The 22,791-nt window shown below is 44.0% G+C and overlaps 1 protein-coding gene across 1 annotated transcript; it reads left to right on the top strand.

Moving 5' to 3' along the window:
- The first annotated feature begins 972 nt into the window (after positions 1 to 972).
- On the top strand, positions 973 to 22,389 carry LOC106573357 (uncharacterized). The gene is made up of 19 exons (XM_014148338.3): positions 973 to 1,228; positions 2,208 to 2,380; positions 2,502 to 2,621; positions 2,762 to 2,958; positions 3,168 to 3,251; positions 3,539 to 3,672; positions 3,879 to 3,970; positions 4,115 to 4,287; positions 4,758 to 4,893; positions 4,983 to 5,107; positions 5,217 to 5,410; positions 5,619 to 5,747; positions 5,843 to 5,988; positions 12,125 to 13,862; positions 14,003 to 15,315; positions 15,616 to 15,692; positions 18,135 to 18,323; positions 18,739 to 18,867; positions 19,948 to 22,389. The coding sequence occupies exons 2-19, from the start codon at positions 2,293 to 2,295 to the stop codon at positions 20,110 to 20,112; spliced, it is 5,229 nt and encodes a 1,742-aa protein (XP_014003813.2). The 5' UTR covers positions 973 to 1,228; positions 2,208 to 2,292; the 3' UTR covers positions 20,113 to 22,389.
- The last annotated feature ends 402 nt before the right edge of the window (positions 22,390 to 22,791 follow it).

Here is a 22,791-nt window from a genome sequence, read left to right as displayed (position 1 = left end):
AAGCATTTTTTTCTATGCGGCAGAGAGAAAAAAATGGCAATTTTATAGCTAATCTCCTGCTATTCTACACATTTTGCCATGAGGTTGTGGGAAAAAATCAGTTTAAAGCTAATTTCCTGTCATAAAAAAAATAAAAAATGGTTTATGACATTCCCTTGCGGTGGCTGCAGGGGTGTGTGCTATGTCGGTGAGCTTAGTCACTGTAGTTTGACATTGTCAAAAGACTGCGGAAAAACTTAGGGGTGAATCCTAAATCCAATTGGCCTGATCTACTTCATAATCTTCTTCATCTAGGCTTGGAAGAAATGGACATTTGTATAAAATAGTTTCAACCAAACCTGCGTTATCTGACGAAGATGCTTTCACCTATCCAACCTAGATTGGTCTGCCACTCTACATCGCCCCCTATAGCCAAAATAACACACTACATGAGAGTATACTTCATAAATATGTGTATCAAATGGCATACATTGTATCAAATAGTTATTGAATGGATACATTTTCAGGTACACTGTATCTTTAAGAGCGATTTGAGTGCATTTGGCTGGGTGTGGAGGGTAATGAGAAGGCCGATGTGGTGGCTAAGAGTTCTGTGAGGAGAGAGGGGGTAGATAATTCAGGTCCCCCTGGTAAGCAGGGAACTCAAGTCCTAGATCCGGGCAAAAGGGCTCGATCTTTGGCAAAGGGAGTGGGATGCTAGTAGTCAAAGGAGGCAATAGTATTGCGTGCACCAGTCAGTAAAGGAAGAAGTGGGGAGTATGTGATGTAGCAGTGAGGACGTTGTGTGGAATAGACTAGGGTTTGGGCACACAGGTTTGAATGCCACGTTCTGGATGGTAGGGAGACATGAAACAGGTCTGTGTGATGAGTGTTTATCGTGGAGCATGTGTTGACATTTTGTGAACTGTGTGATGTAGATAGGGAGAGATTATGTGAAAGGGTTAGGGGTTTTGGTGGTGTAGTGAGGGGAGGAAAGGGGAGGGAAGTGTTGTCTAGTGCTCTATTTCACTTAGAGGAACAGAAATAATGAAGTTAATGTAATGTAGGTAGGCTGTGATTGGCTTCACACTCCAGTAAAGTAGGTGGTGGTGTATGCGATCCGCCAACCCAATCCCCAAAAAGAAGAAGAGTGCGTTCGGCCATTTCCGTCACTCCAGCCGGCGATGTCACTCAACAAAAATCGTGGACTGAGAAATTACGCCAAACATGTCACTCACAACCGTTTAGGGTAGGTGTAAACACACTTTGCATGTTCAAAGTATTTTTATTTTTTATTTTATTTAACTAGTTAAGAACAAAATCTTATTTACAATGACGGCTTAGGAACAGTGGGTTAACTGCCTTGTTCAGCTGCAGAACGACAGATTTTTACCTTGTCTGCTCGGGGATTCGATCTAGCAACCTTTCAGTTACTGGCATAACGCTCTAACCACTAGGCTACCTGCCACCCCAAGTATACATTAACGTATGCCTGAATAATGAGAAATTGTTAATGTTATAGTATATGAATGTCACATGCACCGAAGATAACGAGCTTGCAAGTTATATTTAGACTCAAGCTAATAATGGTAACATTAGCTAGCTAGCAGGCTAACGTTAGCAGGCTATTCTCCAAAACAATGCAGATATCTAGCTAACATGCATTGCTAGGTAGTGTTGCATATCTAGCTAAGAATATTCCATAACTTACACGTTTTATTTGCAAGAAGGTAAGTAGCTAGCTAACGAAGCGTATTTAAGTTTACTAGTAACAACAGGCAACTCTTTTAGCCAGCATGTATGCACAGTAGCGCACAACAACATTCGCGCAGCGTGTTTGTTGTTGAGGAAACTGAAGCAGCAACAGTTGTTAGCTAGCTAAGCTAAAAAGCTACTATAATCTTGAAAAAGAGAACTTGGTATAGATTTTTATCTCGTTTGTCAGTCCGTGCTTGTTATTTATGGCTGGCAGACTTTAACCTTTGTGTTAAATCTCTTGTCAATGGACTAACTAGCTGTCCACTTCAAGTGGCACTTGACTTGTGACATGCTAGCTGGTTTTCATATACCTCCTTCACATACCGCTATTTAATGAAGTGCTAATCTGATATTTCTACAAGCGTCCTTGTTTGTAGCAGGTGTCAATACTGAGTACACAGGAAAGCTTTGTTTGCGGGTGGACCAGGTGAAGAGCTGTGGCACTCATTTAAATGTAATGTATTTTCCAGCTACTGGCAATTCATAAGTCTCACTTAAGCAAAGCCTTTGGGATTTAGCTAGAGATTGGTGCTGGAGGCTCTCTGATGTTCAGCCATGGATGAAGAGGACAGCCAGGATGAGCTGATCAACCGGAATGCCACCCACGGAAAAGGGAAAAGGCCAGCATTGTGGGCAATCTCAGGTATGGGCTCATATCCCCACATTTTATGAATAGCCTAATAAGCGAATCTTAGTACTATTGGAAAGAATACGAGAGCTAACTTTGTAAGGCTGTACATCCACTTTTCTTTGTCAACATCCAGATGAAGATTCAGATGATGGTGGGGAGGAATCTGAGGAGGTAGCTTCTGACAGTGGTGAGGAGGAGGAAGAACACCTCGATGGAGAGGAAGATGAGGGAGAAGAGGAGGATGATAGTGATGGTGAGAGGTTATGGAGATGTAGGCCACTAAACTCATAGGAAAGAATCGGTAATGGTTCATGATACACTTTTAGTATCCAAGGTATAGACCTACCACTTGAGTTTCATAACCTCTGATCATACAACATACTTGTTCCTCAGATGAAGAAGAGGAGGATGCTGTGAAGGAGGTGGAGGGTGCGGTGGGGGGAGTGTCTGCTGACTTGGCAGGTCTGAGCTCAGACGAGGACACAGAGAAATGTCCCATCTGCCTCAATTCTTTCCACAGCCAGCCTGTAGCCACACCAGAGAGCTGCAAACACTACTTCTGCCTCGACTGCATCCTTGAGTGGTCCAAGGTTGGTGGGTGACATCAGCGGGGGCAAGAAGAACTAGAAGACACTAACCTGTCAAACTGATGAGCATCACTGAAACTATGGACAAGTCACCACACCTCAGCTTTCATGTTCAGTCCTATAAACTGAGGTTTTGTTAAGACAGACAGTCATGATATGTTAAAATGTGTCCAACTGTTGTGCTTCCAAGCGTGCTTTTGTTCTTCCCTCAGAATGCAAACTCCTGTCCTGTGGACAGAATAGTCTTCAATAACATCTACCTGAGAAAATGTTATGGTGGGAAAGTGCAGAAAATGGTGAGTTAAAAAAGTTCAGACTTTCTGTAGTTGAATATAAGTCTTATATTTGCCTTTGATCATGATTTCATGTTGTGAATGTGTTGGGGTGGGGATGTCTTTGAGAGGTAGAGAAGTAGCTACTACAGATGGCATGTGTATTCCTCATGAAGGGTGTTTGATTTATTTTGTGGCAAAGAACATTATGGTCCAAACATTGTGTATCCAAATATGGATCATGCATGGGAGCTGCAGACAGTCACTTTCCTCTCATTGCTCTATGTGCATATTGTGATGGTTGAGTGCAGATCACAGTGCAGAAGCCAGTGAAGGAGGGCCAGGAGGAGGTGATAGACCTGGAGCTGGAACAGACCAGCTGTGAGGTGTGTGGGGGGAGCGACCGTGAAGACCGACTGCTGCTCTGTGACGGCTGTGATGCAGGGTGAGACACAAGCTACACACACCACCTGATCTTTCTTGGATTTTTCATGATGAATTCCTGATTGTATGACATCGGCAAATCAGAATACATCCATCTGGTCATTAAAATGAACACTTTTGCCTTTTCCCCCTGTTTTTTGATGATGATCTGATCATATCCATGTTAACCCCTAATCTTTAAACTATCATGTCTGTGCTCCATGGAAGGTACCACATGGAGTGCCTGACCCCCCCGCTAGACGCTGTTCCTGTGGAAGAATGGTTTTGCCCAGAGTGTCAAGCCAACAACCGCCATTCAAGTAATCAGTACTATTGAGTCATTACGTCTTCCTCTGAGGAAAAAAAGTGGACAATACTCTTTGTATAAAGCAGTAGTACAGGTATTGTACAGTACAGGTCATTTTACCAAGATCCCAGAGCTCATCAATGTTTCTGCTCCTCAGGGGGTTCAGAGGAGCAGAGCGACGTGGAGAGTCTGAGCAGCGCCCGTCCCACAACCAGTCGCTCCCGCCCCCGCGCAACGGGCCCCACCCGAGCCATCGCCCGCACCCAGCAAAGCGAGAGGGTCCGCGCCAGTGTCAACCGCCACCGCATCACCCAGGCACGCACTGCACAGGTTTGGCATGAGGCGTGTTGCTTCCTACTGGCTTCTTTGTTCTCCCTCACTCCGCTACTCACCACTAGTGTCAGCATCCCTTACTCTGTGGTACCGATATGCAGTATCGATATGAACGCTGTAAGCAAAGATTGTTTATTGAGCAGCATGATAATGTACATACAGAATGAAAAATGAAGTTTTCCCTCATGGGTTGAAACGTGTACGGTGGGTATTTCTATGTAGTATTGTATTACATAACATTACATAACATTTGATGAATGACTGTTATTTTGTCTCGTTTGAATGCGCTACTTGCACAAAGTAACATTTGACATGCAGGAATAGAATAGAGAGTCAGAGAGAGGTGGCTCTTCAGAGTGACGCTGCAGGCTGCCTCTCGTCAGACGGCTGTGAAGTTCATGTCAAGTAAAACCTGTCTATAGACAACCGAGAATCAGTAGAGTGATGCAGTGTACCTCTGGTCTCAGATTACCCCCAGTTTTCTGATGCCACAGTCCACCTGGCTGGATGACACTATCAACGCAGTAGTGGCAGGACTCAACACAGCCGTGTACATACGGGACCTCACACCCCGTGCTCCATCCAGCCGACGACGCAGGACAGGTGAACGCACTCACACATGCGCACGCACACACACAGACACATAGCATATCTGGGTTGTTAAAAGAGATGCATTTGCTCTGTGCCCACAGTAAAGCGCAGGAAAGGCAAGAGTAAGAGGTCATCATCTGCCATGGGTGAGAAGGGGAAAGCTGCAGGCACTGGGGTGAAGAGGAGGAAACGGAGAGTGAGGAGGACCAAGTCCAGAAGAAAAATGGTGGGACTTTAAATTTTGAACACGTATAGCAGGGAAGTATAGTTCCAACAACAGAATGATAGGAGTGCTCATGTTCAATCTGGCTATGTGTATTTGCGTGTGTTTCTAGGTGGCGAAGAAGAAGCCTACATCTCGTGGTCGTATAGCCCATAACCTGGGGATAGGGAAGCCCAAATGGGGCTCGTCCCTTCCCTCTGTGTACCGGCCTACAGAAACCACTCTGGGCAGTATGAGAGCTGACATAGGAGCTGCTTCGCTCTCTGTCTATGGAGACCCCTTTGACCTGGACCCCTTCACTGACAGGTCTGTCTCAGACAGAACTCACAACCATAAGATAACATAGTACTTTATTCTCCAGCTAATGCCAGAACAACACTGAACATATAGACAAAAATATTTTTTAACAAAACCATGAATTAAAAAAGAAAAAGAAACTCGGAAAATAACAAGCAATTGTGGAATGCACCCCAACCCTGTTCTGAATGTTGATTTGTTGTTGATCCCACCCCAGGAATGAAGAGGAGGAAGAGCATGCCTCGGCCATGACATCATCGCTGGAGGCTAAGAGGCATGGCTTATCTCGCTCTGCCCTCCGCTCGCACCAGCCTGTGGCCCGACCAATCACTGCTGGCATCTCCAGGTACCCCTTCTCATCTCCTCCCACGTTATGTTGTTACGTAGCTCACATCCTTCAATATGGTACATGTGTGACCTGTGGTTGCCATGGTGTTGTAGGCGGGGCCCAAGCCTGCCCCAGGTGGCGGCGTTGGCCCCAGTGCCTGACCTTCTGGGCAGCATCCTATCAGGACAGAGCATGCTGCTGATGGACAGCTCAGACGTGGTCATCAACAGAGACGGATCCCTCAAGGCTACCAAACCAGGTGGGCTGCTAGGATTTCTTCCTTTCTTTAGTTCAATCTCTTGTCCTTTCTCTTTCTTTCTGCTAATATTTTTGTTTTCCGTATCTAATACCTGGCTATTCAAGAACTAGTGAACATCTGACCTCATTTAGTTGACTGGTAGATTGTTTGGTCAATAGGCTGTTGGTCGACCAAGATTTCTTTAGTCGAGCAGTCGCAACTTTTTAAATATATTTTTTCATGGTGTACAAGACACCACTCTGATTCGTGCCTGTCTCAGTGGACTAATCCATTGCGGAGGCCACGTGGATGGCATAGTCCATCACTAAGATGTGGTACTGACATTCAATATGGTTATATTATGTAAAAAGAATGGTGCAACACTAATAAATCTAATATTATTTTATGGCTATGGTCGCTGTCCACAGTACTGAAACATCATCTTCAGTGTGCCGTAGAACTGGCGCCTTTCCCTATGTTGCTCTGTGCATAACAGCAAAATGAACCAGCATACTGGGATTGAGAACAATGCGGCGGAGGCAGCAGCAGCAGAGACGAGGAAACAGCTCTTGCCTTAAACCCTATTCAGACTGGATTAGTTTTACTGGGGCTGGTCGGGTAATGTGGTGTTGTGCTTGTGCACATAATTACATCTGTCATTTTAGTCCTGTCTGAATCTGCCATGTCAGTAATTTGTACATGGCAGGAGAGTAACAATTCCAGCCAGAATAATCTACATTTTTTGGGCGAACTCCAATGTCTGAGATTGACAGGTGTTGCTCACGGTTTGAGTAAGAAAACAATAACTGATTCGATAAATTGAACGAAGTGCTGCACATAGCCTATATACAGAGGGGAGAACAAGTATTTGATACACTGCCGATTTTGCAGGTTTTCCTACTTACAAAGTTTGTAGAGGTCTGTAATTGTTATCATAGGTACACTTCAACTGTGAGAGACAAACAAAAATCCAGAAAATCACATTGTATGATTTTTAAGTAATTAATTTGCATTTTATTGCATGACACAAGTATTTGATCACCTACCAACCAGTAAGAATTCCGTCTCTCACAGACCTGTTAGTTTTTCTTTAAGAAGCACTCCTGTTCTCCACTCATTACCTGTATTAACTGCACCTGTTTGAACTCGTTACCTGTATAAAAGACACCTGTCCACACACTCAATCAAACAGACTCCAACCTCTCCACAATGGCCAAGACCAGAGAGCTGTGTAACGACATCAGGGATAAAATTGTAGACCTGCACAAGGCTGGGATGGGCTACAGGACAATAGGCAAGCAGCTTGGTGAGAAGGCAACAACTGTTGGCGCAATTATTAGAAAATGGAAGAAGTTCAAGATGACGGTCAATCACCCTCGGTCTGGGGCTCCATGCAAGATCTCACCTTGTGGGGCATCAATGATCATGAAGGTGAGGGATCAGCCAAGAACTACACGGCAGGACCTGGTCAATGATCTGAAGAGAGCTGGGACCACAGTCTCAAAGAAAACCATTAACACACTACGCCGTCATAGATTAAAATCCTGCAGCGCATGCAAGGTCCCCCTGCTCAAGCCAGCGCATGTCCAGGCCCGTCTGAAGTTTGCCAATGACCATCTGGATGATCCAGAGGAGGAATGGGAGAAGGTCATGTGGTCTGATGAGACAAAAATAGAGCTTTTTGGTCTAAACTCCACTCGCCGTGTTTGGAGGAAGAAGAAGGATGAGTACAACCCCAAGAACACCATCCCAACCGTGAAGCATGGAGGTGGAAACATCATTCTTTGGGGATGCTTTTCTGCAAAGGGGACAGGACGACTGCACCGTATTGAGGGGAGGATGGATGGGGCCATGTATCGCGAGATCTTGGCCAACAACCTCCTTCCCTCAGTAAGAGCATTGAAGATGGGTCGTGGCTGGGTCTTCCAGCATGACAACAACCCGAAACACACAGCCAGGGCAACTAAGGAGTGGCTCCGTAAGAAGCGTCTCAAGGTCCTGGAGTGGCCTAGCCAGTCTCCAGACCTGAACCCAATAGAAAATCTTTGGAGGGAGCTGAAAGTCCGTATTGCCCAGCAACAGCCCCGAATCCTGAAGGATCTGGAGAAGGTCTGTATGGAGGAGTGGGCCAAAATCCCTGCTGCAGTGTGTGCAAACCTGGTCAAGAACTACAGGAAACGAATGATCTCTGTAATTGCAATCAAAGGTTTCTGTACCAAATATTAAGTTCTGCTTTTCTGATGTATCAAATACTTATGTCATGCAATAAAATGCAAATTAATTACTTAAAAATCATACAATGTGATTTTCTGGATTTTTGTTTTAGATTCCGTCTCTCACAGTTGAAGTGTACCTATGCAAAAATTACAGACCTCCACATGCTTTGTAAGTAGGAAAACCTGCAAAATCGGCAGTGTATCAAATACTTGTTCTCCCCACTGTATATATATGAAGGGCCTACATGCATAAACTTTCAGTGATTGCTTTTGTTCATATGTTTTGTGAATATGAATAGCATATTGCCAAATGCACCAGTAAAAAATATTACACATATTTAATGTATCCTTGCTGTTAATAGATCTCAAAGCAGCATACAACTGACCTAAACGTGACCTAAAAGTTCACTTTCGCATCCATAGCCTTAAAATGCATCTCAAGTGCAAGTGCACTGTTTAGCTCAAGTCTGAAGGCTGTGGGGCATTTAGGACGTCTACTGCAGATCGCTAAAATATCCTACGATCACACTTCCTCAATTAAAATATTATGGCAACACTATACCAAAGATGGTTTGGTATGGTTTAGAAACTTGGGGACCAAGCTCGAGTTATCATTGTAGCCCTGTTATCGTCTCGACTTGTTGAAATATATTCACGCCTAGAAAAAAACCTCCAGGCTTCCGTCATAATTGTAATTCTATTGGAAAAAAAGAATTACATGGGGCAGTTTAGAAAAAACTAATCCCATCTGAATCGTCCTCTGGAATAATGGACATTCTGGGGTAATAATGACATAACCAACGTTCTCTAGTAATATTAGTCCCATTGCGAATAGGGCTTAACCTAATTGTCTAAGCAAATTGAGGAGAGGACAAACCCCAACTTAATTAGGTCTATAATCAATAGCCTAACAGTTAAATGTGCCTGGCTTTATAAATCATCCATGTATACACTACATGACCAAAAGTATGTCGACACCTGCTCATCAAACATCTCATTCCAAAATCATGGGCATTAATATGGAGTTGGTCCCCCCTTTGCTGCTATAACAGCCTTCACTCTTCTGGGAAGGCTTTCCACTAGATGTTGGAACATTGCTGCAGGGACTTGATTCCATTCAGCCACGAGCATTAGTGAGGTCGGACAAGGATGTTGGGCGATTAGGCCTGGCTAGCAGTCGGCGTTCCAATTCATCCCAAAGGTGTTCGATGGGGTTTAGGTCAGGGCTCTGTGCAGGCCAGTCAAGTTCTTCCACACCGATCTCACAAACCCTTTCTGTATGAGCCTTACTTTGTGCACGGTAACATTATCATGCTGAAACAGAAAAAGGGCCTTCCCCAAAATGTTGCAACAAAGTTGGAAGTATAGAATTGTTGAGTATGTCATTGTAGCGTTAAGATTTCCCTTCACTGGAACTAAGGGGCCTAGCCCAAACCATGAAAAACAGCCCCAGACCATTATTCCTCCTCTACCAAACTTTACAGTTATGACTATGCATTGGGGCAGGTAGCATTCTCTTAGCATCCACCAAACCCAGATTCGTCCGTTGGATTGCCAGATGGTGAAGCATTCATCACTCCAAAGAACGCGTTTCCACTGCTCCAGAGTCCAATGGCGGCAAGCTTTACACCACTCTAGCCGACACTAGGCATTGCGCATGGTGATCTTAGGCTTGTGTGCGGCTGCCAGAGGCATTTTGGAACTCGGTAGTGAGTGTTGCAACCGAGGACAGACGATGTTTAGGTGCTTCAGCACTCGTGGTCCTGTTCTGCGAGCTTGTGTGGCCTACCACTTTGTTGCTGAGTTTTTTTTTTTTTTTTAGGGGGTGGATCAACTTTAATATTGAGGATAGATTGTTGCTTCCATCAATGTAATTGTCTGCATCATTTCCAATCCCCCATATATTTTTTGTATGTATACAGTTGAAGTCGGAAGTTTACATACACCTTAGCCAAATACATTTAAACTCAGTTTTTCACAATTATTGACATTTAATCCTAGTAAGAATTCCCTGTCATAGGTCAGTTAGGATCACCACTTTATTTTAAGAATGTGAAATGTCAGAATAATAGTAGAGAGACTGATTTACTTCAGCTTTTATTTCTTTCATCACATTCCCAGTGGGTCAGAAGTTTACATACACTCAATTAGTACTTTGTAGCATTGCCTTTAAAATGTTTAACTTGGGTCAAATGTTTCAGGTAGCCTTCCACAAGCCTCCCACAATAAGTTGGGTGAATTTTGGCCCATTCCTCCTGACAGAGCTGGTGTAACTGAGTCAGGCTTGAAGGCCTCCTTGCTCACACACGCTTTTTCAGTTCTGCCCAAAAATGTTCTATTGGATTGAGGTCAGGGCTTTGTGATGGCCACTCCAATACCTTGACTTTGTTGTCCTTAAGCCATTTTGCCACAACTTTGGAAGTATGCTTGGGGTCATTGTTCATTTGAAAGACCCGTTTGCGACCAAGCTTTAACTTCCTGACTGATGCCTTGAGCTGTTGCTTCAGTATATCCACATAATTTTCCTGCCTCATGATGCCATCTATTTTGTGAAGTGCACCAGTTCCTCCTGCAGCAAAGCACCCCCACAACATGATGCTGCCACCCCCGTGCTTCACGGTTGGGATGTTGTTCTTCGGCTTTCAAGCCTCACCTTTTTTCCTCCAAACATAACAATGGTCATTATGGCCAAACAGTTCTATTTTTGTTTCATTAGACCAGAGGACATTTCTCCAAAAAGTAAGATCTTTGTCCCCATGTGCAGTTGCAAACCGTAGTCTGGCTTTTTTATGGCGGTTTTGGAGCTTCATCCTTGCTGAGCGGCCTTTTAGTTTATGTCGATATAGGACTTGTTTTACTGTGGATATAGATACTTTTGTACCTGTTTCCTCCAGCATCTTCACAAGGTCCTTTGCTGTTGTTCTGGGATTGATTTTCACTTTTCGCACCAAAGTACATTCATCTCTAGGAGACAGAACGCATCTCCTTCCTGAGCGGTATTACGGCTGCGTGGTCCCATGGTGTTTAAACTTGCGTACTATTGTTTGCACAGATGAACGTGGTACCTTCAGGCGTTTGGAAATGGCTCCCAAGGATGAAACAGACTTGTGGAGGTCTACAATTTTTTTTCCTGAGGGCTTGGCTGATTTCTTTTGGTTTTCCCATGATGTCAAGCAAAGAGGCACTGAGGTTGAAGGTAGGCCTTGAAATACATCCACAGGTACACCTCCAATCGACTCAAATGATGTCAATTAGCCTATCAGAAGCTTCTAAAGCCATGACATCATTTTCTGGAATTTTCCAAGCTGTTTAAAGGCACAGTCAACTTAGTGTATGTAAACTTCTGACCCACTGGAATTGTGATTAAGTGAAATAATCTCTGTAAACAATTGTTGGAAAAAATACTTGTGTCATGCTATAGTTTAACAAGAAGTTTGTGGAGTGGTTGAAAAACGAGTTTTAATGACTCCAACCTAAGTGTATGTAAACTTCTGACTTCAACTGTAGGTAACACAACTTTTCAGTTAGAAACTAAAATGCTGTGGTGCTTTTTCGCTGCAGTAGGGAGGAGAGCGAGACAATGTGCGCCAGGCACACTGTCATTTTTTTTTTTACCATGTGTCCATTGGGCTCTTTCTTGAGTCATTTGTGTGTCTTAATTATTTAACCAAACAGTGTGCTTATAGCATCAGACAAGCTCAGTGCATATGTCGTTGGTTTTATTCAAACACATGGGGGGGGGGGGGGGGGAATAAGTTTAAACATTTTGACAAACATTTCGGTCGAAGGAACAGGACGACTCTCGTCGACCAAGATTTTTTTATAGTCGGGGACAGCCCTAGTTTTATTGATTGTCTGTCATTGATTTTGAAGTCTGTTGTATTCTGTGTTAAACAGCAGAATAAGGGTTAGTAAATGGTTGTCTTGTGTTTGTATTGTAGTGGGTGTGTCATCTTCATCCAGGCTGGGCAGCAGTAGGAGCAGCAGCTCTGGTGAATCAGTAGCCCAGAACCACTCAGGGATGTCGCCTAACCCAGCAGCAGTCAGCTCCCTCTCTCTCCCCACTAACGGAGACCTAGTGGTGGGACCCTCCTGTAGCCCACTGAACAGGCCCTCCCTCAGCTCCCCAGGGCCCTGCTCGTCCCCTCTCACCCCCTCATCCCCCTGCCCGGCCACCCACAGCCAGACTTCCCCACCTCCCAGACCCAGCCCTAGTCCTGGACACAGCCACTGGGGGGCCACTGGTGTACAACTCCCCCATGGGACCCAGAGGGAAGCCACCTCTACCTCCACTCCTACCCCAGACTCTCGGTCAAGAGGGAGGGAGACCGTGCCACCACAGCCCCAGGCTAAGAAGGCTGCACCTAAACCAGTATGGGAAGCACCAGTATCGGTGCTTCCCAGGATACCAAAGATAAAACGGGAGAGTGGTGTGCTAACGAATGGCAGTGTCAGTAGAGGGGGTAGTAGTAGCCGTGCTAATGGTAATGGCTTCCCTGAGGCCTGTGTGAACAGCCTGGGTGGGAACAGGGGTAGGCAGCCAAGGGTGGACCAGCAGCAGCAGGGCAGGACAGAGAGCCAGACCCAGAGACCAGAGCGAGCAGGCTCTTCATCTGCCTTCTCCAGCTCCTTTTCCTCTTCCTCTGATTCCCCAGCCAACCCGATATTGGCATCCACGGTGTGCTTCCGGATCAATGCCAGTGGGAATGCGTGGCACGCCCGACAGCTTAGCAACGCCTCAGCAATGGTTGCCGCCGGCAACAGTCAAGAACCACTGTCCACGGAAGAAGAGGCGGCAAAGAGGAGAAGAGAGGAGCGCAGCAGCAAACAGAGGCCCCTGGCCACCTCACACACACAGGTAAAAGAGGAGGAGGAGGGGGATATATATGACCCCTTCCACCCAACAGGCTCAGACTCCAACACCTCAGAAAGTGAAGGAGAGAGCCATGCTGGGGGGATACCATCCATGGCGCACAAGGAAGGTGCCATCTACCAGGTGAAAGCTGAGGCACTGGAAAATAGGGTGTCACTGGAGAGGGATGAGGGCTCAGGAGATGTTCTGGCTGTGAAGAGCGAGGCAGACACGGCAAAGTCTGGTCACGGCCCACACAACACACCCAGGTCTGGGATGACTGGAACCAGCACACCCCTGTCCCAGAGCCATGTCCCTGGGAAGAGGGAGAGGAAAGAACAAGGGGGCGAGAACGGGCAGACGGGCAAGAGTAGAGATCCCCACAGCCAGAAGACTGATCATTTCTCATCCAGCTCAGCTTCCAGCCACCACAGCAACAAGATAGTGAAAACCGAGATCAAGTCAGAGCCCCAGGACAGCCCCCCCAAGTCCCCGTCCAGGTCTAAATCAACCTCCAGGCCCTCAGGCCATGGGAGGAAAACATCCAAAGGTGGGGGGTCTTCCACGGAACGGCGGTCCACCTCAAACAGCCCGGAAGCAGGCAGGAGAAGGGGAGACAAGGCCCCGGCGCAGCAAGGGAGGAAGAGGGGAGACGAGGAGGGTAAGAGAAGAGAAGAGGGGGGTGAGAGAAGGTCCGGGCGTTCAGAATCGAGGGAGAGGAGAAGGCTTCGTTCTCCATCAGACAGCTCCACTTCTGAGGCCTCTGAGAGGTCTCGCAAGAAGAACAGACGGTCATGCTCGCTCTCCAAAGACAGGAGGCGCTCCAGGTAATAATGTAATTCTGTGATAATGTCAATTCTGTGTGCAGTGATTTTGTGGTCTTTTAATAATAATAATATAATAAATTATGAAATGTAGTCTAGTATATACTGTTATTATAATAACTCCTATTATTATTTTGATTTAGGTCGAGGTCAGGGTCCGGCTCCAGCAGCAGAGAGCGGTCCCAGAGTAGGAAGCAGAAGATGGGGAGCAGGGAGAGGAACGACAGCAGAGGAAGTGAGAGAGAGAAGGGTCGGCCATCAAAGGCCAAGAAACGAGGTCGCTCGCAGTCTCGCTCGCGGTCCAGGTCCAGGGAGAGGAGGAAAGACCACCCACGATCACAACCATCATCCTCTGGGTCAAAAAACAGGGTTGAGGTGCGGTCAAAAGACAAGAAGAGGCCGAGGTCCAGGTCACGGTCCAGAGAGAGAAGAAAAGAAGAGGGGTCGTCACAGGGCACACACAGACCAGGGTCTTTCTCAACCACCTCCTCCAAAGAGCTAGAAGAACAGAAAGAAAAGAAAAAAGAGAAAGTGCTTACTCTGAAAGAGGAGAGAGAGGCTGAAGAAGAGAGAAAAGAGCGAGAGATCAAACAAGAGATGCCTTCCTCTTCTTCAGGACTCAAACCTCATTCTGTCCTCTCTGTCTACCAGGTGAAAAAGGAGAGTGACGGCAATGAATTTAGAACAGAGAAGCACGCCTCTCTCTCAGCAAAACTGCTCAAGGAGTCGAAGCTGCTCAAAGAAATCAAAAAAGAGATACCGCCTGCCTTTGATATGTTTGAAGAATCACTGGATAGTAAACCAATCAAGGAAGAAAAACCTCTGTCAATGTTCAGCGAGTTCAAGGACTTGCAGGAGCACAAGGAGATCAAAAAGGAAAAACCTCCCCCCCTCATAAACGAGGCGTGCGCCCTCCCCATCTCAGACATAACTGAACAAAAAGACCAGGTATTAAACGAAACCAAGACTGAGCCCATCTGGCCTGAGCTGCCTCAACAACTGACCTCCATCATCACTGCTCCCCCCACAGGCCAACCCAGCCCCAGCTTCTCAACACTCCGCACCAACCCTGTCCCTGCTCCTTCTCAGGCTGCAGTGACTACAGCCGGCCAGCAGGTGGTCCCATCCCTGTCTCTAGTACCAAAGGTCCTCACAGAGTCCCCTCCATCTGTCCAAACCATCCCAGTGAAGGAAGAGGTAGAGGAGCATTCCGACTATGAACTTGATGACATGGACGTGGACATGATGCTGGACAGTCTGGACTATGTGAAGAGTGAGAAAGCAGAGCCAGGAGGAGAGAAAGGGGAGGCTGGGGTTAAAGAGGTGAAGGAGGGAAAAGGGGAGGACGAAGAGGTGAAGACAGTCACGCCAGGTGCTAAAGCCAAACCCTCGGTGAAGAGAGTCACCTGGAACCTACAGGAACCAGATGGACCACAGCCAGAGAAGACTGGCAGTAGTGAGTATTATTGTACATTTTCAAATATTCTACATTTTCTCTTCTTATTGTTGAGAGGTGAACCTCCATGTAAGCATGTCATTGTACTGTGTACACCAAGTGTTCCTGTGCATATGACAAAGAAACATAATTAATTTTGAATACAATTTAAGCCTACCACAATCTGGATTGACCTAATCAGAGCCCTTATGTGTTGTATTACAGAACTTTTTCTAGTCAGCTGTTTGACTCGGTTCAGAAACTACCTCTAATTCACATAACACAGAGAGGGTCATAGCATGTGTGTTTTCTCTGTCTCAGAGCTGGCCCTCTACAAACTGAAGCTCAAACAGGAGGGAGCTCGCAGACCTGCCTCCTCCGCCCAGGCTGCCAATCAGGTATGGCTCAGCCACCTCGTCACATACACACCTCTTCCTTACTTCTCAGAAACATAGATGCATTCGTGCATTAGGTTGGCCTGCCTACTTACCTAGATAACTATTTAGTGCTTCAGGCCTCTACTGCTGTATGCTGCCTTTCTTTCCTGCTAATATGTACACTGAACAGAAATATAAACGCAACATGTAAAGTGTTGGTTTCATGAGCTGAACTAAAAATCCCAGAAATTTGGCATACTCACAAAAAGCTTATTCCTCTCAAATGTTGTGCACAAATTTGTTTACATCCCTGTTAGTGAGCATTTCTCTTTTGCCAAGATAATCCATCCAAGGTGTGGCATGTCAAGAAGCTGATTAAACAGCATGATCATTACACAGGTGCACCTTGTGCTGGGGGCAATAAAAGGCCACTTTAAATGTGCTGTTTTGTCACACAGTTTTGCCACAGATGTCTCAAATTCTGATTGGCTGGGCCTGGCTCCCCAGTGTTTGGGCCTGGCTGCCAAGTGGGTGGGCCCATGGCTGCACCGCTGCTCAGTCATGTGAAATCCATAGATTAGGGCCTAATGTATTTTTCAATTGACTGATTTCCTTATATGAACTGTAACTCAGTTAACTCTTAGAAATTTTTACACATTGCGTTTATATTTTTGTTCAGTATAGTTATGATCAATGTTCCCCCTCATTTTTGTTTGACACTGAGCAAATTTCAGGTCTGCTGAGTTCAAATTCTGTGCAACTTCCAGCGTGCGTTTACTGTGAACAATGAGGCTATACCCGCTTTAAGTTAGTTTTAATGGTGGTCAAGTAGGCTACTGTGGGTATTTGATGATAATGTATGTCTACCAGTGGCCTACCATCAGAAATAATGGACAAAATCCATCCAATTTTAACATGGAAATAGCTGTTCTATCATTCAGCCTACAGTAGCAGTTCAATGTAGGCCTACATTCCATGAGACTTTAGAAAAAAACACTAACCTGTTTTCCACTTGTCCTTCAGACAAGGAGGTGACTGAAAATGTTGTTGTTTGATGCAGGAAACAACTTTACAAAATAAAATGTATTATTATTTACATACCATTATTACAGAGAACCAGACACATTATGCTACCCTCTGCCTATTGGCTACTTGGCTGTCTCAAAATACAACACTGCCTCTTTAAGACAAAAAAAAGCTCTCGCTTTTCAATGTGGTCTAGAAATGTACACGTTTTGTGTTCTTGTAGAAAGCAATCACTCCCCTATTGTTGACTACAAATTATATATAACTGGGCTAATAACTCACTAACTGGCAAAGGATATGAACAAAATGTGCATACGTGGCTACATGCAGCTCTTGCTTTGACCTCAAAACAAACGCATCTACTCAAGACTACAGCTGTAAAAACAGTCCAGTACAAAGTAAATGGCACAGCTCAATATATGGCAATGCCTATTTCTATATAGGCCTACTGCAACTCTGATTGGTAATGCCACACTGGTCTGTGTAGACTGTAGAGAATAGGCTGAGTGGTGCGCAATAGAAACCTACTCCGAAGCGTTGTGCGAACAGCAACATCTCTTGCATAGATCGTTTTGTTTAGATATGTTGCATTGAAAGTGGCTAATTCTACGTTGACTCGATCACAATTTCAACAGTAAAGGGAAACTCTAGAAAGTTGAGTGAAGTTCAATATCGTGCTTCTCTCCGTGTGCGCTAGTGTGGGGGAGCTGCGTAACAGTCTCGGGTCTAGTTTAGAGGGAACTTTAGTTATGATCAATCAGTATGGAATTCACTATGAAATGGCACCTAGTCACAGCATCATACTGCCGGCCGGTCATATTAATAATATAAAGTAGTACTGTTGATCTTTACAGATATCTGTGATTTAGTGCTCCAAAACATTCAGCACAAATGTTCCTGTAATTAACATGCATCTCTCCTGAAAGGCCACAGGGTGGCAGTCTGTCTTTGTGTTTTACTCGGAGAACAGTTGTTGTGGCTGTCAGCATAAAGCCATTGCCGATCACATGGGTCTATAGAGAGATCATGTGACAAACTGAAACTGATAAAGCAGCGTTTCAGTGAAATGAAAGTAGAAGTCTTACTTGGGAAATAGAAAGTGTAGAAGGGGGAATGTTACATCTTAGAGGCCTTAATGTGCTGGGAATACCATAGCACAATAACATATTTCCTGCTAGGTCTCGATGAGACAATTAATGGTTGAGATTTATGCCAATGTTTATTTTATTAGTTAGGTAATATTGCTGTTGTGATTTAAGAACATGAAATACAATAGTTAAAATAAAAATGTTAGTATTGTACTGTAATTTACCAATACCTAAGATCTTTGTGTAATTCTTCCATTAACATAAATGCTCTATTTATGTGAACATCTAACTTGCACACACATCTCAAATTGGGATTCACCCCATAGTCAGTAAACCTTCCCACCCATAGGAGGCCGCCTTGGGTGCTACGTCACTCACTGACCCCAAGGTTCAGAGCACCAAGAGGGCCAGTGTGTCTGTAGTGCTCCCCAGTGCGCCCTCCAGCTCCAACAGCCTACCACAAGTAGGGCTCTCCAAACTTGTGCAGGGGGAACCCAATGAAGCCCTAGGAGAGGATGATGCTTCCAGAAACGATAATGTGAGTCTGAGAGAAAGACAATGATGGTCTTCAAATGTATCAATGCACACTTGGGTGATATCTATGTGTATACAGTGCATTCAGAAAGTATTCAGACCCCTTGACTTTTTCCAAATTTTGTTACGTTACAGCCTTATTCTAAAATTGATTAAATTGTTTTTTTTCCCCTCAGCAATGTCCATTGTTTTTCACATTGTCATTATGGGATATTGTGTGTAGATTGATGAAGAAAAAAAACTATTTAATCAATTTTAGAATAAGGCTGTAACGTAACAAAATTTTGAAAAAGTCAAGGGGTCTGAATACTTTTTGAATGCACTGTATATATGTCCTTGTATACTTCTTGCCAACAAATGACAAGTCACCTTCATAGTCTAGTAGTGTATGTTGACTAATCACCGGTGTCTATCCTCAGTACATAAAGAAGCTTCACATGCAGGAGAGAGCCATAAAGGAGGTGAAACTGGCAATCAAGCCCTTCTACCAGAAGAAAGACATCACGAAGGACGAGTACAAGGAAATCGTACGCAAGGCTGTCCAGAAGGTAGACCTGATATTTGGCTCAAAATGTGTCATGTGGTTTGAAATTCCAAATTAAAATGAATTTTTACGGGAACTGGAGAACATGCACATAATAACTAAACCAAAGGTGTTTATCATGGGAGTAAATCTTTAGATCAGGTGTCTTTCATTGGTTGATGTAGGGGCTTGTCCCAACCTGTGTAATATGAGAGTTTAGATTTACAAGAATCGACTGAGTCTTCCACTAATTCTTGCAGTACATGACGAAAGACAGCCTGTGGCTGTGTTTCAAACTCATAAAAGACACACCGTCATCCACTTACCCTCGCCTTATGCCCTTGGGAAGATTGGAACGTAAGCCCCTCAGCCCTCGTTTTTGATCGAGTTTGTGAGTGTACAATTATGTTCACTTAGGGGCCTGAAATGCCCCATAATTCAATTCGCGATGATTGTACATCCGCTAAGAAAAGTCAGCCAAAACTTAAAACCTCAACGTCAATATGGATAAGTCAACATACAGGTGTAAGTAAAAACTGATGTAAAAAGGTTAGAAATTGGGCTACTAATGCACATGACGGCACAAACACTTCTAGTAAAAGTAATTATGTTTTTGTTTGGTTAGCTATTGGAAATTGTAGAAATAAAACATTTTTCTTCAGAAGTTCCAGCTAGGCAGGCTAACGTTAGTTAGCTAATTAATTTGCTAGCTATCATACAGTAGGCGTATATGAATAATTATATAGTTAATATAAGTAGACATGCAATCATAATTGACTGTAGCGCATATAAAGCACCCACAAGCTACCGGTGGCTGAAAACACAATCATCGCGGGATGAACAAGTGACGAATTTCCGGGCAAGGGTGGTCCTTTTAAAAATCATTCCTTCCTACCTCCTCGCCCTGCAAGTGTAAACACATCAGACGTCATGATACGTCATCAGAAGTGTCCACTTCATTTGAGGGCTGAGGGGATAGGGTGTGTCTTTTAAGTGTTTGAAATGCAGGCCTTGTGTTTCACTGTGGATTAAAAATAAAATCATTTGACTGTTTGTAAATTGCTTCTCTAACTTGTATATGATTTGTTTTCCATTGTGATTCCAGGTCTGCCACAGTAAGAGTGGAGAGATCAACCCAGTGAAAGTGGCCAACCTGGTCAAAGCCTATGTGGACAAATACAAACATGACAGGAAACACAGGAAAGGAGAGGATGGAGGGAAGACGGACGAGGCAGAAACTGATAGAACAAACGATCCAGAGACCCCGTGAAATCATCCACAAGCACTCAGCCATATTCAGCCATTTTCACCAATTTAATCATTTCTGTTATCTTATCATGTCGCATGTTTTTAGGGGACTCAAGCAAGGGCTTAGAGCAAGAGTGCCTCCAAATTTGATTTTTCTTTCATAGTCTTTTGGTGCGATAAAGTTATGTTCTGTCCATAGTAATTCACAGTTTCACAAAATCATGGAAGAGCCGTTTTGTTGAAAGAAGATGTGCAAGTAACTTTTACTGCACCCAGTGTTGTCTGGCACTTTGATTACCACTGACTGCCAAGCATCTGTTTTGAATTGAATTTGTTTCCAGGTTCATCTGGGGCCAGACCATGTAGATGTACTTTGTTGGTCTAGCTTGGTCTACTCTGTACGAGGCTAGCACAGAGATTCTGTCTTAAAGAGACAGCTCTCAGTCAGATAGCCTCTCGACTGAAAGGCTAAGGGATAATGTGAAGCAGCTATTTCTACTGGCAAAATGTCTGAATAGAAGCAGTGGTGGCTTTTTATTTTGTATCTTTTGGGCAGTAGAGGGGTATTTTTAAAAGAATGCCACAATGCAGAAAAACACCAGTATGCAATTTGTTTTGAAAAGGAGAAAAAATTATTTCAGGTTTTAGATTTGGTGTAAATATTGATTTTGAATGATCATTATGTACGCCCTTCCAGTTGTTAGCTGCCTACCGGGAATTCACAAATGTATATTGTGAATGGTTCTGGATGAAGTTTGTTGTTTTTGTGAATGTCTCTGTGCTATGGAACTGTGGATCTGATGGAGTGCTGGTTGACCATACAGTATGTGGCTCTGCACATAGTGGCTGTCCTCTTCAGTGGTGCTCAGATTGTCAACGCTCCTCTGGTCTCTATTGGCAGAATACTAACTTGAGATGAGGGCACACAACTCAGACTTCCTCAAAAAAATTCCCATTGACAATCAATGCATGGTTGTTGAGAAAGTTTGAGTTGTGTGAATTTTATCAAGTTTGGACTAGGCCCAAAGTGTCTACTGGTTTTAATCCTACCTTTTCATTAGGTTTTGATTAAGACAGGAAACCAGGTGAGGTGACTGCAATCATCAGCTTTAATTTATCAATTGACCAGTCATTTGCCAATGACTAGTGAAAACCAGCAGACACTGGAGTTTTGTGAATACTGCACCTTCACCTATGTTTTCTCTTAGTTTAACAATCGTCTAGAATCAATTGGCTAGTCCTGTTGTGTATTTGTAACAGGCTAACAAGTCATAAGACAAAACATATCATGCCTGTCTTGCAGCCTAATCAATGTTTTTCCCATTTCTTCACACATTCACACTTGGTTATGAACTCAACTGGTTGCTCACATTTCTTCTGGAAGACTGTTTAATTCCAAAAGCTTATTTTCCAGTTTGAATAATGTGCAATAACCCTTATTCTTGACACTGGTCGGACAGAGTTTGTTCTTTGTCACAAACAAACAAGTTGTTTTAGTCCTTGCAAATATTGGCACACTTGTAGTTGCGAACTTGGAAATTGGTGATCAAGTAATAGTTCATAATCCTAGTCAAGGCCAGGATGTTTTTGATAACGACATGACCTGACAAACACTCGTAACAAGGGGCCAAAGGATTTCCTAGTCAGGTGTCGTGGGTGGGAGAAATCCCTGGCCCTAGTCATACGGTATTCAATTCATGCCATCCGTAATAACTATTTCTCATTGGGGGAAGTGGTTCACTTCCTTCCTGCTAATGAATACTTCTTACAACTGTACCTGAAAACGGTTGGCCTTCTCTACTTATTTTCAAAGACTCCTCTAGATCTCTTCTAAAAGTTTATTTGTAGAAAGGTGCGTTAAAGAATATCCCCCTATCTTTTCCATTTTGTCATTGGCATGTTCCCATTCTGGATGTGTGGACCTGCCTTGGACTGGGCACCTGTCTTGTCCTACACCTATATTCACATCTCAAATCGATCCCTAGATTATATCCCCTTGGCACTTCTGTAGACCTAAAAGGATTGGATTGGTGTATCAGAGGGCCAGATGGAGTTACTACCAAATTGTGTATACTGTACAAGTAGATCTGAAAGGATCAGATACTGCAGGAAGTGTCTAGGGTTTGATTGGAATTGAGTTCACATACTTTGTTTTTGAGAGGAGTGGGGAAAGGAGGTGCTTGAGTTAAATGCATTTTGTTTTTTCTCCTTCATTACTTGATCTCATAGGGCAAGTGCTTCAGAGGGAACACAAAATGATAACTAAGTAAAATAAAATACATTTTTGTCCCAGTTTAAATTTTTTGTGGTGTTCATGTTTTACTAACATGCAAAATTTAAGGTTGGGGTGAAGATATATTTTGACTGAATGGGTAACATTTTGGAAAGGAACCCACTAACATAATACCATAATATTTAACAGGATATTACTAATGTTTACAGAAGTAGTTCATCTCAAACTGTGATGAAATGATTATAAGGCTGGATATTTCACCAAGGGTGGGGGTTATATTAATTTCAGTTCAATTCCCGTCAAATGTTAAAGCTAGAATCCTCAGTTGCTACATCAATTTTTGGACTTATAAATTAATATATAATATATACCCATTGATTCTTGAATATAACTTATAAATGCCTCATGAGCTTAGTTCAACTGTTGTACCCCATCAGAACCCAAGATATGACTCTTTTACTCCAATAT

The sequence above is a fragment of the Salmo salar genome, chromosome 16 (assembly GCF_965601325.2).
Source record: "Salmo salar chromosome 16, fSalSal1, whole genome shotgun sequence".
In the NCBI taxonomy this organism is placed as follows: Eukaryota; Metazoa; Chordata; class Actinopteri; order Salmoniformes; family Salmonidae; genus Salmo; species Salmo salar.
Note: the sequence above shows the minus strand (reverse complement) of the source record. Positions and strands in the feature narration are given on the sequence as shown.

Coding starts and splice junctions, on each gene's coding strand:
- LOC106573357 (XM_014148338.3), top strand. CDS start 2,293: ATGGATGAAGAGGACAGCCAGGATGAGCTGATCAACCGGAATGCCACC. Junction 2,622..2,761: donor AGAGGAGGATGATAGTGATG/GTGAGAGGTTAT, acceptor CTTGTTCCTCAG/ATGAAGAAGAGGAGGATGCT. Junction 5,748..5,842: donor ATCACTGCTGGCATCTCCAG/GTACCCCTTCTC, acceptor ATGGTGTTGTAG/GCGGGGCCCAAGCCTGCCCC.